Here is a 20,120-nt window from a genome sequence, read left to right as displayed (position 1 = left end):
GAGCCGCTGAAGCTGCTTCAAAAGCAGATTTCGCAAAGGATTCTATAACTCTATCGTTAGAATCCTTCAGAGATGCTCCGCCGGACAGAGGAAGCATCGTGTTGGTGGACAGCCTGGAAACAGGGGGGTCCACCGAAGGAGATGCCGTCCAATTGGCGGCAAGTTCTGGAGGAAAAGGATATAACACACCCAGGCGTTTTCCCCTCTGAAAACGCCTAGTGGGGTTCTCTCTCTCTCTGGACACGATTTCCTCGAATTCAGGATGAGGAGCAAAAAATTTTGAAGGTGGTTTGGCCCGTCTGAACGAAACCGCCTGATCTGCGGGTTCCGTAGAGGGATCCTTGATGCCACATGTTTGGTTTATTGCCCCAATGAGGTTCTGGACTGTCTCACTCATGGTGGCGATTTGGTTAGGATCCAGCTCCGAAGTATCCTCCGAAGGCGCATCAGATAATGCCTCGCCTGACTCAGGGGAGGAGGATCGGTGGGACACCAACCGCGGGGGAGGGCCGAGCGGCGAGATGGAGCGCGAAGAGGATTCAGACCGGCGTTCCTGTCTGGACCTTTTGTGGCTAGTCAAGGAGGGCTCGGGCGGCGGTTCCTGCGACCCGCTGGCCACTGCAGGGGTCTGCAGGGGTAACCGATCCAGCGCGGACACTAGGGTTTGAGATACCCGTGTTAAATCGGCCACCGATTGTGACAGAGAGGCGGCCCAGCCTGGGATGGGGGGATCACTCTCGGGCGGAGCAGCCGGGGGATCCTGGGCGGTGGGAACAATCGGGTTGCTGCAGGACTGACACAGCGGGGAGGACTGACCTGAGGGAAGTTTGCTGTTACAGGACGAACATGCAAAGTACGTGACTAAGGCAGAAGATGAAGAGGTAGGGGGACGAGAGCGGCCCCCTTTAGAGGTAGACATTTTTAGGGACCCTGAAGATGCCAGTGGGTTAGGGGACAGTGGGCAGAGGGGGGTGTCAGTCTGCAGTGCAGCTACTCACGGACCCGGTCCTGGAAGATGTCCCACTTGTCCTCGGTGGAGAACTTCCCTGAGGTGCTGATTTTGCGATGCTGAGCCACAGAAGATGCGAGTGAAGGAGCGTGGCGCGCTGCGTGAGGCACTGCGAGGGCGGCTGCTGCTGTGAGAAGCGGTGCACACCGGCCGAGGGACCCACGAGGAAGGGGGTGGAGCCAGACGCAGAGGCGCCGGTGGGCAGGGCGCAGTATGTCGGGCGGGAAAAAAGCCCGCCCGCAGAACCGGAAGTGAGGAGCCGAGAAACCGGAAGTAGGCCCCGGCCAAAGCCGGGACCTAAATTAGAGACCGGCGCCGCCGGAGAAGGGAACCGCGGCGCCGGAGCAGTGCGCCGCAGGGACTGAGAAGAGCGGCAGCCTGCCAAGGCTGTCCGGGAAAAACGGAACTGGCGGGGTCGCGGCGCCAGAAGTAGGCCCCGGCAGAAGCCGGGACCTAAATTAGAGGCCGGCGCCGCCGGAAATTCGCGGAGAAAACGCCGGAAAATCGCGGCGCCGGAGAATCGCGGAGCCGGAGTGCCGCCGGAGAATCGCGGAGCCGGAGCGCCGCCGGAGAATCGCGGCGTCGGAGCGCCGCAGAAAGTAAGTGGCACGGCATCCTGCCAAGGACGCCGTGCAGACACAGGACGCATTGTGGCCCCCGAGCAGAGAGACCGCAGGGGGAAGCGGCGCGGCAGCCTGCTAGGCTGTGACTCTGTAAGGGGCTGTGCGGCTGCAGGGAGAGAACTGCGGCCGCTAAGGAAGAAGAGCTTATGGCTGTCCCTGGGATCCCTCTAAAATAAACGCCATGAGGGAGGACAGGGGAACATCTGGAGAAAAGATCCCGGGGGAATGGAGGGGAAATACTCACCTAAACATCCCACGCCGTTACTAACCTGAGGGGAATGAGACGTCCACGGAGCTGTGATGGACGTCCTCGTCTCCTCCAACCGACAGGCTCTGGTAGGCGAGTGGGTGAGGGACGGAGCCAGGACCGGACTTCTGAGCACGCTTCTGTGCTAGGATCTTGGTCCTGGAGAGGGATCTATGAGGATACGGGGTGGCAGTACACGCCGTACTCATAGTCCGCATTGTGGGAATACAGGTGTGACTGCTCACCCTGTATCCCTCCGGAAAAAACCTGAAAAGAAACGACGCACATTGAGGTAGATAAGGGTCTAATGAAAGACCGTGTCCACCTCCTACTGACACTAAGCTAAACTGAAGAGTTTAATGCCAGTCGGTGGGGTGTACACTGCAGAGGAGGAGCTAATTTTGTTATTTGCATAGTGTCAGCCTCCTAGTGGCAGCAGCATACACCCATGGTTCCTGTGTCCCCCAATGAGAGGCGATAAAGAAATGCCCCCACTATATTATTCCTACTTGGAAATATTTTTCCCTGTTTTCCAGAACATTGCATGCAAAAGAGAATGGTGTCATTCAGAACTACAGCTTGCCCTTTGTATAGCTTTGTCAGTGGAAAAAAATATAAGTTATAGCTATTGGGGAAAGAAAAATACAATTATTAATAATAATAAAAGTAAATATGTGTATATAAAACTAGTTGGCCCGTGTGCAATTTTTGCACAATTGTTGTCGGGGGCGCAGGCAATTTCAGGAAAATCAAGCTGGTCAAGTGTAAATATATTTAATGAGATGATGAACACAGAGAGGCATGTGTCTCACTGACACACACACATATATATACATATATACATATATATATATATATATATATATATATATATATATATATATATATATATATATATATATATATATATATATACTGAAGAGCCCGGCGTTGCCTGGGCATAGTAAATATCTGTGGTTAGTTATAGCACCTCACGTCTCTTATTTTCCCATCACGCCTCTCATATCTCTCATTTTCCCCCTCACATCTCTCATTTTCTCCCTCACACCTCTCATTTTCTCCCTCACTCCTCTCATTCCCCCCTAACACTTGTCATTTCAACCTCACATCTGTCATTTTCTGATCACTCCACTATTTTTCCTCACTCCTCTCATTTTGCACTCGCACCTCAGTATATACATGTTTGTCATCTCCCTTATATATAGTATACATCTGTATGTCATCTCCTGTATATAGTATATACCTGTATGTCATCTCCCCTGTATATAGTATATACCTGCTGTGTGTCATCTCCCCTATATATAGTATATACCTGAATGTCATCTCCTTCTATATATAGTATATACCTGTATGTCATCTCCTCCTGTATATAGTATATACCTGTGTCATCTCCCCTGTATATAGTATATATCTGTGTGTCATCTCCTCCCTCCTGTATATAGCAAATACCTACATGTCATCTTCTATATATAGCATATACCTGTATGTCATCTCCTCCTGTATATATATGTACCTGTATGTCATCTCCTCCTCTATATAGTATATATATATATATGTATGTATATATATATATATATATATACATACATATATATATATATATATATATATATATATATATATATATATATATATATATATATATATATATATGCACACACACACACACACACTGTCTATATGTTTTCACGAATATTTGAGCCCATTGTTCCATTATATGCCCATTTTGCAAGCCGGCGAAAAAATCTCATCATGCGGATGTCATAAGGATGCTTACATGTGAGAAAATCGCATCCTCACACACGGATGACATACGGATCACTGTTCAGGGAACATTTCTGCGATTCTCGTCCGTGTAAAACGGAACGATTTTTAATACGTTGTGTGTGAATCCAGCCTAAAGGAGATCCCCCAACATTAAACATAATGGTATTTTTCTTACTGATCAGAAGGGGTCTGATTGTCAGGACCTTGCAAAAGAACAGGGGCAGCAGCATTTTTTTCCCCTCCACAGCATCACTGCCATCTATCTGCAGTGTAGGGAAGTGCAACACAGCCCTATGTATGTGAACGGAGCAGCTCCCTGTACAGCAGTGTCACTTTGACAGTAAAAATGATGAAGGAGAATTGACCTCATAACTGAGCGTGTTTACACCATTCTATAATAATTGGGAATATTCCTTAAAAAAAAAAAGTAATATCTGCAGATTATTTTACATTTTTTCCCCTACGGTTGGATTTTTTTTCTTCAGTTTTTGCAAGGTTGTTTCCACCAACCTCTCCCATCAGGAAACAATGTACAGTCTGAGTTATATCAACGCTGCAGTTTTTTACTTGGAACCAGAGGTGACTCCAGGTCACCAATAAGCTGCAACCTTAGAAGGAAGATAGACTTTTCAATGACTGTCCAATAATATGGAAAATCTGATGGTTCAGAACCTGTCCGGACCCTTTTAGGCTGCATTCATTTATATCTGCAGTTTTAAAGCTAAAGTCTTAAACAGGTAAAGTTTTACTTTTATTCTACTTCCACATATGTAGCAAATATTTTATATGTATCTGCCTGAAATCGGCTGGGCAAGGAGTTCGGCAAGCTGGAAAGCCCCCCAAGGCAAATGTTTGGATTTGTTTCAGCTTTGTGATATTGTGCTTTGGAGTAGTGTGCTGCCACCTACAGGTCATTTTTCCTTACTGCAGTTTTATGAAAATTAACGTTTAAAATGTATTTTGTGATCACATCGTGGATGTGTGGTTTGTTTAGCTATTTTCTTGCTGAAGGGGAAAGTTTACCTTTCAAATGGTGTATCATTAGTGTGTGTGGGTGCAGTATGAACGGAGATACAAATTAATCACTGAAAAAGAGTGTTTTGAAATAATATAGAAGAATAAATAAAATCGCATATTCTAGAGCGGGTTAAAATTGTTTTACCACAAGCAATCCATGCCATCCTGTACAGTATAGTGAGAGACAGCTTCTTTTCACAATTAATCCCTGGAGCCAACAAACCAGATTCCTTTAGATTGTATTAACAATGAACCATTATTGTAATTTATGCAAATGTATGCAAATTAACATTTAAAGAAGTTTCACTACACTAATTCTAGATGGCAAAATTAGCATGATTACTTGCTTGTGGCCAGCTCATCACTTCCAGTTATGCAATGTGATAACGGCAATAGCTTGGTGCAATCTGCCGATGCGCAGATGTAATTGTACAGCACAGATGTTGAACTGTATAACACCGCTGTAAACAGAAATACATTGGCGCTTACCATTCTCACTTTGGCGCACACTGGAGAATTCTTGGGTAAGTGAACACCGTGGTGCATCAGGTCCTGGATACAGACATGTTCAATCGTCTAGAATGAAAACAGATATATGGTATTGGCTCCACATGCAAGGAAACTGAAGCCTAAAGCCCAGGCTATCTAAATATAAAATCCACCTACCGTAATTGGTAATAAAGATGAAGGGAAATGGTCATTGCCACATCACAAAAATTGCAATAAGTAATCAAAACATTGTATGCATCTCAAAATGGCATCAATAAAAATGTCATCTAGCCACACAAAAGATGCAAGACCCCACACAACTCAATCAACTAATGACTTAAAACATTATGGGCCTCCAATAATCATCACAAGGGTTTGGTGTTTGTTTGTTTTTACGAATTTCTGATTATTTTTTGTTCTCAACACTTAAGAGTTTAAAAAAATATGCACTTTTGCATCACTGTACCTGTAACTGTACCAAGCTGAAGAATCATGTTGTGTAGTCATATTTACCGCATAATGAACACCATAAAAACAAGACTCAAAGAAAACCAATCGTATAATTGCATTTTATTTTATTTACAATTTCACCACACTTCCAGTACATCACATGGTAAAATAGATAATGTTCTATTATGTAACGGTTTTATATTCAATATAATCTTCAATAAAACGAGTTAAAAAAGTGGACAGTGTCGGAGGACAAAAAAAAAGAAAGCGCAATAGCAAAAAAACATGCCAGTTCTTTAAGGGGCTAAGCTCACAAAATGATAATGTACTTCCGCATTTACACAACACATCCTCAATATGTCAAGTATTTATGCTAAGGCAGAAATAAAATAGACAAAATTACCGTTAAAATATCACCAGATCCTTTTTTCCAGGCTCTGAAGTATATTTCTGCAATGTGGTTCATCACTGACCTAGCGACAAAAATAATGAAGAAGTCTTTACAAAATATAACAAAAATATTTTTTAAATCACATTGCTATTTACCATGTCTTTCTGATTTAATACTGGAGACACCAGGATTCTAAGGTAAGAAGAGGCTGCTCACACTGCTGTCTATGTGATCCAATACTGGAGATACCAGGATTCTAAGGTAAGAAGAGGTTGCTCACACTGCTGTCTACCTGATCCAATACTGGAGATACCAGGATTCTAAGGTAAGAAGAGGCTGCTCACACTGCTGTCTATGTGATCCAATACTGGAGATACCAGGATTCTAAGGTAAGAAGAGGTTGCTCACACTGCTGTCTACCTGATCCAATACTGGAGATACCAGGATTCTAAGGTAAGAAGAGGCTGCTCACACTGCTGTCCATCCTGTCTATCTGATCTAATACTGGAGATACCAGGGTGCTGAGGTAAGAGGAGGCTACTCACACTGCTATCTACCCAGTGCAACTGATCCAATACTAGAGATAACAGGATGCGGAGGTAAGAAGATGCTGCTCACACTGCTGTACACCATGTCTACCTGATCTAATATTGGAGATACCAGGAAGCTGAGGTATGAAGATGCTGCTCACACACTGCTTTCCACCATGTCTATCTGATCTAATATTGGATATACCAGGATGCTGAGGTAAAAAGAGGCTCATACTGCTGTCTACCTGATCCAATACTGGAGATACCAGGATTCTAAAGTAAGAAGATGCTGCTCACACTGCTGACTACCTGATCCAATACTGGAGATACCAGGATTCTAAGGTAAGAAGAGGCTGTTCACACTGCTGTCTACCTGATCCAATACTGGAGATACCAGGATTGTAAGGTAAGAAGAGTCTGCTCACACTGCTGCCCACCCTGTCTATCTGATCTAATACTGAAGGTATCAGGATGCTGAGGTAAAAAGAGGCTGCTCACACTTCCACCATGCCTTTCTGAATGACAGTACATGGTATAGGTTATCAACAGGTCACAGCAGTGGATCGCTCTATTGCACATGCTCACAGGCACATGGCTTAACATTCTAGGATAGGTTTCTGTCAGTGTAACAAGGTGGTGGCAATCCCTTTAAGTGGAGTTGGTGCAAATAGAGTCACAGGAGAGGATGCAACAAACACATCAATGTATCTGTAGGTCTGCTGGACAGGAGCTCTAAGAATCACCTGATGGCAATGTTCATAAGTTGCGTTTTTTTCTGCAAAAGAGAGCATCTTGGCAGTAAAGAAGCTACACTTACAAAAAGCAGGTTTTGCTGCTTTTTCAGGTACATTTGTGCATTTGGATACAGTTTACTGCCTGTTGTAGATCAGTTTTCTGCACCAGCAAAGCAGCAAACCTGATACCTGAGTTTTTGCACTTACTCATTGCTTTCTATGGGTAAAAAACGCTGCAAATAATAGGGATTTTTGTGTACTCACCGTAAAATCCGTTTTTCCGAGCCATTCATTGGGGGGACACAGACTGTGGGTGTATGTTACTGCCACTAGGAGGCTGACACTAAGTGATACAAAGAAAGTTAGCTCCTCCCCTGCAGTATACACCCTCCTGCTGTCTCCCAGCTAACCAGTTTGGTGCAAAAGCAGTAGATCAATAACAACATATGAGCGTACAGCATGTCACATTATATATGAGAGTATAGCATGTCAAATTATAAAACAAGCACAAGCTAATAAAAGGGTGGGAGCTGTGTCCCCAATGAATGGCTCGGAGAAAAGGATTTTAGGGTGAGTACACAAAAATCCATATTTCTCCTTCGCCTCATTGGAGGACACAGACCGTGGGACGTCCCAAAGCAGTCCCTGGGTGGGGACAACATCAGATCAGGCCCAGTGTAACTGCTACTTACAAGTGCGCCACCGCGGCCTGCATAGTCCGCCTGCCCAGACTCACATCAGTGGAAGTGTGGGAGTTATAGTGCTTCAAGAATGCATGCAGACTGGACGAATCCGCAAGCTCGTAGGCGTGCTTGCCGAAGTCTGGTGTCTAGAGCACTCGATAGACAGGGAGATAGACTGACATCTAGCACGGAAGGATTCTTGGATGGTGAAACGAATCCACCAGGCTAACATGGCCGATGAAACGGCTAAATCCTTCCTGTAACCGTCAGTAAGCCTTCTTCTTACGGTCAGAAACCCCAAATAAAGTGTCCAACCTTCGGAAGGATGCCGTCCTCGATACGTACCTACTCGGAGAACTCACTTCGTCCAGATTATGGGGAACCCATTCCGTTTTGTGGACTGGAGCCAAAAGAGATGAGGGAAGGATGATGCCCCTGTAACAGTGGGAATACAATACCACCTTGGTAACAAGGGAAGGGGATGGCCTGAGGACAACCCTGGCTTGATGGTAATAAGGAAAAAAGTCTGAAAGAACAGAGCAGTAAGCTCTGAAGACTCATTAGTATGACAAGATCGCAGAGAAAAAAAGGGGGCGACCTTCCCTGATTGTAAAGCCTGGCCGGATCAAAAAGGAGTCTACTGTAAGACCCCCAGGACCATTAAGGTCCCAAAAATCTAACGGTATGTAATAGGGAAGAACCACAGGTGAGGACTCCCTGCGAGGAAGTCCATTTTTGCAGTTTTGTTAGAATAAGACAGAAAAATACTATTTCTGCAAACGAGAAATTCTGACATGGTCAGTGCGGATCTCCCAGGATCACTGGGGCCCTTCCTGCTTCCAAAAAGATCTTGGAAGTAGTGAAAGAGGGGCTATGGAAATTGGTACCATGGAAGAACCAGACCATGGACTGCAATGGCTCTTGTATCTCGAGGACGAACCATGAACTCGAGTACATTGGCGTTCAGTCTGGACGCCATCCGACCTACATCTGGAGTGCTTCAGTGAAGGCAGATCTGATGGAAGACTTCTGGGTGAAGTTCCCACTCACTTGAGGCGGAACCCTGACGGCTGTATATGTCTGCCGCCCAGAGTTCTACTCCTGGGATGTGTACTGCCGAGATCACCGAATGATAGATCTTGGCCCAACAAAGAATGTGAGGTACCTCGGCCATGGCGCCTGACTGTGGGTACCTGCTAGATGATTGACGTATGGCACAGTTGTGGCATTATCCGATTTAATTCGGATGGGGTGACCCTCCAGAAGGCAGTGGACCTGCTGTAGGATTAGCCGTACCGTTCGGATCCCCAGAACAATGATCGGGAGAAGAAGACTGGCATTGGTAGTCACTAATAACCACTGAACAGGGAGAAAGGCCCTGGATGAGAAAGGAGCTCAGAGATTACCCTCTGAAAGCCTGATTGACTTGCTGAAAACGAGCGGAGCGAAGGAAACTGCTTCCATTGTCGTCACCATTTTTCCTCAGAACCCTCCTAGCAAATCGAATGAAATGAGGGGGTGAGTGATCAAGTGCGCGAGCTCCCACTTGAAGGGCCACGACCTTGTCTCGAAGGAGAATTACCATCCTTCTGGGAGTGTGCAGGATCATCCTCAAAAAGGATCTGCTGGACTGGAAATGAGGAAAACTTGTTTAAGTTGAACTGCCTGCCCAGGAGAGAGGGTATCGCAAGTGATATAGACGACTCAGCGTAGTCCTGGAAGAGTGGCTAGAAAGTCGACCAAATAGAGCAGGACGACCACGCTTTTAGGGTGCAAGAGGAACATGACCACCTCCATGACCCTTGCAGAGACTCTTGGTGCGGTAGCAAGGCCGAAGGGCAAAGTCATGACTTGAAAATGCTGTTTACGAATGGAAAAGCGAAGGAATGTTTGAAGAGGGGAAAAATAAGAATGTGAGGGTAAGAATCCCGAATGTCGATGGATGCCAGAAACTCCACCTTTTTCTGTTGCAGTAATGGCTGAGCGGAGGAACTCCATCCGAAGAAGGAGGACCTTGTCAAAGGTTGTTAGAAGTTTGAGGTCCAGGATCGGTCTTACTTTTCATTCCCCCTTTTTGGAACCAAGATCCATTAGATCTAGACTGTCCTGGACTGGACAACCCTTCCACTGCTGGTTGGGTCTGTAGGAAACATACGATCCCTTGTTAGTCTTCCGCTCAGAAGATTTGATTGGCCAGCTGTATTGTCTTCGGGAAAAGGTTACTGGTGTGAATCAAAGTAGTTAAGGTCTCCGAGCAGGAGACCATTGCTCAAGCAACCCATGCGGCAGCTAAGTAAGGGTAGATCGCTGAACCCGATGCAGCAAGACGGAACGAATCAGATTTGCTATCTGACAGTCCGTGGAATTTTTAATTGATGATACATTGGGCAAGGATACTGGTAGGTATAGCACAGGAGATTCTACCCGGTTAATCTGCCAAGTTGCAGAATGCGGGGCTGCATCCAGCAGGTCAGGAAAAAGCCGTCTCTTGCCATCCTCGTTCTCTTTTGACAGTGGAGATTAGAAAATCAGGAACCCTCAATCCACCATCCTCTTAACAGGGAAGTGGAGAGGGATCGTCCGCCTTCTTGCATCATCTGGTAAATAGTGGTGATGCAAAGGGGGGTGCTCGGATGCCAAAAAGGGTGCCTCCGTATATCCAAGGAGTTGAGGTCACCGGGTGGACATGGCAGGTTGTCTGGCGTTAGGCCTGGATGCAGAAGAGGATATATGGAGGTGACACTCCATGTGCTCGTCTGTTGATGGTGTGGGGAGTTCGGTGCCCTTTAAAGGACCAGTCACCCTTAAAAATCAGACCAGGCATGGCATCCCACGTAGAGGCTTCTGTCCAGTGAATCGCTTATCCGGACTGAATGGCAAATGCTCTACGAGGGAGTTTAGTCTCCTTATGAGGGACACCCTCATCAATGTACAGAGATTGGTTGATGATATAAATAGGCGAATCCATCCTTTTCTGAAGCTCTGGCAAGTCCAGATCCAAGGCAATATCCGATCTATATTCAGAGTCTTGTTCTCAGCAAATCATTGGGGAGAGAGATCAGGAAATGAAAACTTCCGTTTTCTAGATGCCTGTATGTTTCTAGATGCCTGTACGTTTCTAGAATACTTGCGGCCCCTGCTAGCCGACGGCTCCCATGTAGGAGAGGGACCATGTATATCGGTCCTGCGAGCACTCCGAGCCACAGAGGGATTCAGTCTCTTGGTCAGAGAAACCATGGATTGCGGTCAGTGACGAAGTCCACTGAGGGGAACTAGGTACTCTGGGATAACCTGGTATCAGCGGCGGAGGGCTCCTGAGCTCATTTAGGGTGACCGGCTTTGGATTGATCATGTGCCCTTAAGACCAGTGAATACTGGTCGTGCGGCTTTAAGACCAGGGAATACTGGTCGTGTGGCTTTAAGACCAGGGAATAGTGGTTGTGTGCCTTTAAGACCAGGGGATACTGGTCTAGTGCTCAGCTACTTCCTTACCTGGGTACTGATGTAGAGTCGTTGTGCCCCTGTGTGAGCCGGCCGAGTGGACCAACATGGCCACCGGGAGTTGCAGAGGTGATAAAATCTCGCAGAGAGCGAAAAGCGCAAATTGGCGGGTGGGATGGAGGCGGAGCCACAGATGTGATGTGGGCGGAGCCTCGAGACTTCCATGAATAGGCCCAAGCCGGGGCCTAAATTTCTGCAGCCGGCGTGCGATACCAGCGGTAGAAGTGAAGGGCGTTGTAGTGGCCGAGAAAAATTGAGCGTTCCCGTGCCAGGCGAGAAGCGCCAGAAAAGCTGGCAGAGCCGCCCTAGCGCTACACATCGGCCGAAGCCGGGGGCTACATTTTTGCAGCCAGCCGAGCGTTACCTCAGGGAGGTGGGCCACTGGGATGTGGCTGACTGCCTGTCAGCATGTGAATATCCTGCTGCAGAGGCCACCGCTGACTGGATCTACTCACCATCGGTGCACGTCCCGGCATGGAGCCGCCGCGATGACTGGGTTTCAGTGCTGAGGAAAGCGCGCGCACTCTATTGTTCTGCTGCCGGTCAGGTATTGCAGCGTGGACGGTGCAGAGATAAAGGTGTAAACCTCAATCCATCATCCCTTTGTTAGGGAGGTGGAGAGGAACCGTCCGCCTCCTTGTGCCATCCGCTTTAACAGTGGTGGGACAGTGGGGGCTGCTCGGACGCCATAGAGAGGGGCCTCTGTACATCCACGGAGTTCAGCCCCCGGGTGGACAGGGCCAGTTGTCCAGCATTAGGCCTGGCTGGGGAAGAGGGTACGTGGAGGTGACACTCCATGTGCTCGTCCGTTGAAGGTGTGGGGAGATCGGTGCCCTTCAAGGGACCCGTCGCCCCTAAGAATCAGCCCAGGCTTGACATTCCACATCGCAGGAGAGGATACGGAGAGGCGACACTCTCCGTGCACGCCTGTTGATGGTTCAGGAAGATCGGTAACTTGAAAGGATCCGTCACCCCATTTGTCCGTGGAAAAGTTAAAATCAAAAAAGATAAAAATAAAATAATAAAGAGCTTTGGGTCTGAATAGCATACCCGTCCGTGTGCCTCCTACGGACACTAAGCAAGAACTGGGAGCCAGCAGGAGGGTGTATACTGCAGGGGAGGAGAGAACTTTCTTTGTATCACTTAGTGTCAGCCTCCTAGTGGCAGCAGCAGCATACACCACGGTCTGTGTCCCCCAATGAGGCGAAGGAGAAAACTGAAATTGACATGCAGCAGATTTAAAAAACACCGCACTTTTCCAATTCAGCCAGGAAAAAAGACTGATTGTGCATGAGGTTTCTGAAATCTCATAGCTTATTGCTGGTACTGTAAAATCAAAGCTTTTAATTTGCATTAACAAAAATGCAACGTGTGAACATAACCTATAGCTGATAGTTTGCCCGACTCCTCTTTTGATTAGCCTGCCTAGTGCAAAGTCCTTGTTGTGGTGTAAAGCACATGTGGCATGGTGGCCAGACTAGCTAGTCAAAAGAAGATCAACGTCGAGTTTTTCAGCACTTTATTTTGTGCTAAAAACACCCCCCGTTGGCTTATCTACGAGTCACTGTCCCAGAAGACAGCGTGGGAGGGGGAGCGGCGGGTCACAGACGGCGGCTGCGGCTAAATAAAGCCTGTGCCTGCTGCTAAAGTGAAATGAATATTCACTGCACCGACAGTGAATATTCATTTCTCTAATAGTGCGCACAGCGTCAGCAGCAGCCGCCGGCTTCCAGCAGCTGCCGGGCTACCACGGGTGCCCACTCATTAAAGGGCCACTGTCACCCCCTCCAGCCGTTATAAACTAAAAGAGCCACCTTGTGCAGCAGTAATGCTGCATTCTAACAAGGTGGCTCTTTTAGTTTTTGTTTCTGTTATTCCCACAATAAATGTATTTATAATTTCGCTGAAATACCTATCTTTGTCCATGGAGGCGGGTCTGAAGCCTCCTCTTAGAAGCGCCCAACTGCCGTCAGTCATCTCTTGTGTAGATTTTCGCCGCCCCCTCAGCGCTGTTATTGTGTAAATTCCAGCGCCTGCGCTCTGTTCTTCTGCCTTGCGCAGGCGCATAGAGCATTTGCCGTCCTAGCACTGGTGCCGGGTTCCGTTCTGCGCCTGTGCGGGCAGTGCGGCCACCCTGTTACTGAATCCCCGCCCCGCACTGTGTTATGCATTATGCACAGTGCGGGGCTGGGATTCCTGGGCATGCACACCGCGCTTCTCAGACGCTCCCCAGGTCCCCCGCCTTTCAGCGTTGCCGGAATATACAGGTATCCTTGCCGGCGTTTGGAACAGCCGCACAGAACAACGCTGGAAGGCGGGGGACCTGGCATGCCCAGGAATCCCAGCCCCGCACTGTGCATACTGCATAACACTGTGCGTGGGTTCAGTAACAGGCTGGCCGCACTGACCGCACAGGCGCAGAAAGGAACCCGGCACCAGCGCTCGGACGGAAAATGCTCTATGCGCCTGTGCAAGGCAGAAGAGCAGAGCGCAGGCGCCGGCTTTCACACAATAATAGCGCTGAGGGGGCGGCGAAAATCAACCCAACAGATGACTGACGGCAGTTGGGCACTTCTAAGAGGAGGCTTCAGTCCCGCCTCCATGGACAAAGACAGGTATTTCAGCAGAATTATAAATACATTTATTGTGGGAATAACAGAAACAAAAACTAAAAGAGCTACCTTGTTAGACTGCAGCATTACTGCTGCACAAGGTGGCTCTTTTAGTTTATAACGGCTGCAGGGGGTGACAGTGGCCCTTTAAGATAATGAATATTCACCTCTCTCCACTTCCATAGGCGTGGAGAGAGGTGAATATTCATTACTTTAATGAGCGGGGATACGTGATCGCCCGGCTGCAGATGCTGCTGGCACAGGCATTAAATGCTGCGTGGGCGTGCAGGGAAGGTAAGTAGGATTTTTTTTTATATGCTTTTCTCATGGGGGCCATACATACAAGGATAGGGATGAGGAACCATGCATACCAGGACAGGGATGAGGAGCCACGCAGACAAGGATAGGATATGGAGCCATGCAGACAAGGATGGAGATAAGGAGCTATGAATACCAGAATAGGGATTAGGGGACAATGCAGACCCATCTTATACTTGAGTCAATAAGTTTTCCCAGATTTTCCCGGCAAAATTAGGTGCTTCAGCTCATACACGGTAAAAGCAATGTGCAAATAACCAAAATATAAATAAATAATAAACACCAATGGTTAGATCAATAATATGTCATATAATGATAATTAGAGCACATATAAAATATGGCATGGTCAATTATAAATAAAGTGCAGATTTGAACAATGAAGTGCAAAAAAGCATGTAATAATGCAAATGAGTTGCTGCTAGTTTCGTAGAACAAAAATGAAATCACAGATAAGACTGTGAAACTGTCAATACCAAAAGAGGCTGAAGAATACTAGAGCGGTGATGTGTTCAGTATGAGCCTGATAAGCATTCCAATAAAGCTGACATCCTAGTAGCTATATAGAACCAATCATGTCTATGGTCAGCCAAAGCATTCAGCCATAAGCAGGAAACCACATTAAAAAAAAATACAACTTACTTTGGAAAACAATGCAGCTGATTTTTGATGGTCCCATGAATCAGCTTAATGAAGTTAACATCTAAACTAAAAAGAAAGCTGAGAAATCTCCGTCCCTGTGGGAACAATTAAAGAACAGAAATTACAAAATTATAGAACAGTTTGAAAACCCCCCCAAAAACCTGCAAATTCTGGGTGAAAACCCCCCAGGAAAGATACATTCCTACCAAACATAAACCCATCCGCCTAATAATGTCTGGGTCCCCCTTGTACAGCAGCTTCACATATTGAGGTATGGACTTCACAAGGCCTGAAAAGGTGTTTGTGATATTTGGTACCAAGATCATTACATCAGAAACATCTTCTAACCTGTGAGGTGACAATTCCATCAACCGGACTTATCCCAAAATAAAGAAAAACATTAGCCTGTGCTGCAGCCATAGTTTGTTTTTCTTTTACAGCATTCTGCATGATTACGGTATTTAAAAAAGTAATAATTTAGGAAGAAGGCCTTTAAGCTAAACGTCCAATAGATCATAAAACTGATATTACTGAGAAAACATTTACAAGGGGTTGTCTGGCCCACATCGATAAGTCTGCAGTCACTCTGTGTGTGACTGCAGACTTCTGAATCCCCCAGTGTGTGCACTGTGGGGACTTGCCAGTTTGTGAGTCAGGATCGGAGGCTATGTATGAGTTCTGGCCAGAGCTTGTACTGTGGGCGCAGTACTGGATGGGGTGTGGTCGCACCCTCTAGTCGTCCACTGGATGGCCCAGTCACTAGTCCGGGCATGGAGAGTGAGGCCGCACCAACTGGACGGGCTCCGGCAGGAAGTATGTATAACGCCTACATACCATCATATTCTGACTCAGAAACTAGCGAATACTTGTGGGCATGCTGGGGGGATTCATAAGTCTGCAGACATATCGATTTGGACAGTACAACCCATTTACATATACAAATACATAAATTTCTGTCACCACTGACTATAACTTGTAGAATAATGACAGTGTGCAATATACACACTGTAAGGATTCTACATTGTTGCCTCTTCGACCGAGAGATCAAAGCATTGAGAGAAGCGTGTGAGAAGCGTATGAGAAGCTAGTTGGCACCTGACCTTGTGCAAATACTTTCAGTTACATAACTGCAGCTCGAGCTGGGAATAGAGAATAATAGTGACGATGTGTATATTGCACAGTGTCATGTTTGGGCAATCTGCAGCTGCAACAAGTGACAGCAGATACTTATGCTGTTGTCAGAAAACTCCGGTAAAAAATTATTGAAATGCACAGAGAGGAAAGTCTGTATGTAGAGGTTTTCATTGTGTATCTATAATTATATATTTATTTTAATTAAGTATGTGCTCCCTTCCTAACAGGTCTTGCCTACTGGTGGAGAGCTGCATCTTAAAATCCCACATAATTGCTGAAAAAACACTTTTCAGCAGACAGGTGTGCCGAGGTCTTGCATGAGAACACGGAGCCGTGTACGGGCCTCCTCAGGCTGCTTTCACACATCAGGTTTTTTTGTTCCAGGCTAAATCCGGCTCTTTGGAGGAAAACTGGAACCGGAAAAAATAAAAACCGGAACCGGTTTTCCCCCCATTGACTTATATTAGCACCGGATTGCCCAGCATTCCTTCCGGTTTGTTGCCGGATCCAGCGAACAATCGATTCCGGCGTCAGGAAAAAATGTCTAGTGTAACGTTTTTGTCTGTGGCGAAAAAGCCTGAAGCGCCGGATCAGGCTGTTTGCTACAATGGAAGCCTATGGGAACCGGAAGGTGCCGGATCCAAAAAAATGCGGATCCGGCGGCCTGATCCGGTTTTTTGAAACTGAGCATGCTCTAAATTTTTTTTTATCCAATAACCTAGATAGGTTAGCTGGATCCGTAAAAAAAAAAACGGATCAGTCGCATCAGTTTTTCACAATTTGCGCTGTATCCAGTTTTTCCAACATTCGCCGGATTTAGCCTGACACTGAAAACCTGATGTGTGAAAGTAGCCTTAGAGCTGATATTTCAGCTACCGGTGGGGGTCACAGGATAGACCCCTAAAGGAACAGATAGTACATAAAAATATATAACTATGGTAACCTCTAACAATAATATATTAGGATTCTAAACTAACATACTATCATTCTAGTGTAACAAGGACACGATTACCTCTTCTCTTTTAATGTGGTTAACAGCCATAAAACACTGAAGTAACAAATCCTTCACGTCGCTGCTCTCGGCCGACGTGTAATCAAAGCTCAGAAGAGATGAATGCAGTTGCCACAAGCGAGCGATGTCCGCGACCTGGTAATAGGAAGGAGGCAGAGACTTAGAAAACTCATTTTCAATTGTGATTCAATATCACAAAAGGCGAAGGGTTGACATTTACATATAATTTTAATACATTTTAATAAAAGTTAATCTACAAAAGAAAAAAAAATGAGGGTAAAAAAACTCCTCCCTTGGCATTTTTGAAGAGCAAGTAATTTGCAATATTGCAAATTTGTAATAGGAATAAGTTATGGTAACTGAAGAGATCGCCATTTATGAAGGTAAATGTACATTAATTAGAAAGAATACAATGGACTACAGTGTGAGTCTATATACATGGCGATCGTTGTCCTCACAGTATACAAGTTAGTACCACGGTCAACCAGCACCGTATGCAACGGAAGTAGGTGCAGCAGCTCCGGTGCTGGAGAGGTGTCAGCAGGGTCACTGCAGGCTGTAAATCTTCAAGAGATGGGTTTTCAAGTTCCGTTAGAAAGTTCAGAATGTGGTGGATAATTGGGCATGTTGGGGCACAGAATTCCAGAGGATGGGGGATACCAGGGAGACGTTTAAGGCTATGTGCACACTTTGCGGATTGGTGTGTGGATTTTTCTGCACTGTTCTTGCAAAATCCGAAGGTAAACCGCACTGCGGATTCCACCTGAGGTTTTACACCTGCTGATTCCTATTGAGGAGCAGGTGTAAACCGCTGCGGAATCTGCACAAAGAATTGACATGCTGCGGAAAAAACAATGCTGCGGTTCCACGCTTTTTTTTCCGCAGCATGTGCACTGCGGATTTTGTTTTCCATACGTTTACATGGTACTGTACAACACATGGAAAACAGCTGCAGATCTGCAGCGTCAAATCCGCTGCAGATCCGCAGCTAAATCCGCAACGTGTGCACATAGCCTTAGAGACGATTTGGTGAAGAAAGTCTAAGTGTGGAGGAGGGAAGATGGTCTTGGGAGGACAAGAGATTACATGTTGGAAGATATCAGATTAGTTTGAGACATGTGGAGGAAGCCGACTATAGACCGCTTTGTAGGTCAATGTTAGTAGTATGAACTGGCTAAGTTGGAGATTGGGGAGCCAATGAAGGGATTTTCAGAGGGGAGAAGCAGAGGAGTAACTTATTTGTACAAAAGACCAAGTTTTATACTCCCGAGTGCTCACTGACTGCAAAGGAACTGTAAATGTGAAAGATTTCTCAATTATTTGATGACTAGTTTTCTTCTGCTCTTTGCCAAAGTTAGCCAAGTGGTAATGCTAGCTAATCAATGCCCTCATCAGTTACGTGCCAAACCACCGGCATCATGGCTCACAGCTGTGTAGTGATGTCGGTGACACGACAGATGAACGCTGAGGTCACTGACCGGCTACAAGGGACCATTACTTGTACAGAAAGATCGCAAAAACCTTGGTAATGGATTACTGGGAAAAAGAAGTATAGTATATTCTGGCATTTTATTACATCTGCTGCTGTTCTCAAGCTTTTCTTAAAGAGTGATAGATACACAGGATATTTAGATATTTTTCAATAAAGACTTCCACAACTAGGTACATACCACACACTTTGCATCAAGCGACTTAGCCAGAAGCAAAACGATAGCAGTTTTTCCAAACTCCTCCTTCCCTTCCAGCCCCTTTTCCCACCAAGTTTCACAAAGACGCCGGATGGCGACACGCACCCGAGACTCCGATGTTGGCAAAGCGTTCAGAAGTTCTGAAAAGAAATATAAGGTTAGTCCTGGAAAGCAGAAAGCACCAGGAAATTTTAAGCAAAGACAATGAAAGGCAAAACTAAACTGGTCCTCACTAGTGTCTGCTCAGATGTCCTGTGCCGAGACCTCTCCAATTTCAGTGTTTTATGGATTGCACACAAGTATTTCTACTGAATATGGGAATAGGCAACATGAGATATCCAGAATTGCACTCCATATAAACAGCCCCGGTCACTGGCCAAAAATGCAGCTGTTCTCCCAAAGCCGACGATGTTTCTCTTTTTTTTCCTGCGCCTCTCTGATCCTCAGATATGGCAACCCCTTCCCTGAATATAAATCTAGTCAAATGGGTGTGGTCCTCAACTCTTCTTTATATGGAAGTGTACTTGAAAACCATTCTCCGTTGGCCAAAAGACTAGATTTATATACAGGGAAGATGCAGTCTTATTTCTGAAACAGAGGCACAGGAACAAAAGAAACGCCAGGTACAGGAGAGCAGCGACATTTTACAGCAGGTAAAATAGAAAGAGGTATTTATGGGAAGTGGTCCTCTTTAATGAATACAGATTTGCTGCTCTGGGTGAAGTGTAAAATCTGCGTTGCCCCCTGCTGATGATATGTCTGAGGGTGGTGCTAGAAGCTGTGAGGTGGTGTTCCCACTGTTTCTTTCTCCACCCCCTGACAAGGTCTTCTTTCACAGAAGCTACAGCTGTGGTGGAGACAGAAGCAGAGAGCCAGCGCTGCACTCACATCTCTCAAAGCATCTATCATCCAGGATGTCTTCAGAGGGGTAAAACCTATTGAGTAACTGCAGCACTCCCCCTTGATGACGTCCTGTTCCCGAAGGGGTGATGGACACTGAGGAGTGTAGCCCCAGCCTGCTAAGACTCCTCTTAAACGAAAAATAACAGGAAGTACCGTAAAAAAAATATACAAACCAAAAAAAACATTTAGAGATTAGGTAGGTACAGTGAAGTGTAGGGTATTGTGTAATAAAACAAATGACAAAAGTGGTTAGGGTGTAAAGATCAATAGGAAATACATATTAGGTGCCGGACCACCCCTATGAACAGACACTTCTCTTTCCTGGCTTTTTCTCAGGCTCCGTTTCATGCTGTTTGTGGTTTGGATCCCTTTA

General features: G+C 46.1%; 1 protein-coding gene across 2 annotated transcripts in view; it reads right to left on the bottom strand.

The window, feature by feature from the left end:
- Window positions 1–20,120, bottom strand: part of NCAPG2 (non-SMC condensin II complex subunit G2) — a 110,643-nt gene that overhangs the window by 59,787 nt on the left and 30,736 nt on the right. For both annotated transcript variants that reach the window (XM_069729715.1, XM_069729717.1), the window contains exons 5-9: window positions 18,827–18,984; window positions 17,157–17,291; window positions 15,011–15,105; window positions 6,006–6,075; window positions 5,153–5,239 (exon numbers count right to left, since the gene is read on the bottom strand). In XM_069729715.1, coding sequence (XP_069585816.1) covers window positions 5,153–5,239; window positions 6,006–6,075; window positions 15,011–15,105; window positions 17,157–17,291; window positions 18,827–18,984 — 545 coding nt within the window. The remainder of the gene's footprint in view (window positions 1–5,152; window positions 5,240–6,005; window positions 6,076–15,010; window positions 15,106–17,156; window positions 17,292–18,826; window positions 18,985–20,120) is intronic.

This window comes from Ranitomeya imitator, chromosome 6, assembly GCF_032444005.1.
Source record: "Ranitomeya imitator isolate aRanImi1 chromosome 6, aRanImi1.pri, whole genome shotgun sequence".
In the NCBI taxonomy this organism is placed as follows: Eukaryota; Metazoa; Chordata; class Amphibia; order Anura; family Dendrobatidae; genus Ranitomeya; species Ranitomeya imitator.
The sequence above is the reverse complement of the archived record's forward strand: the minus strand, read 5'-3'. Positions and strand labels throughout refer to the sequence as shown.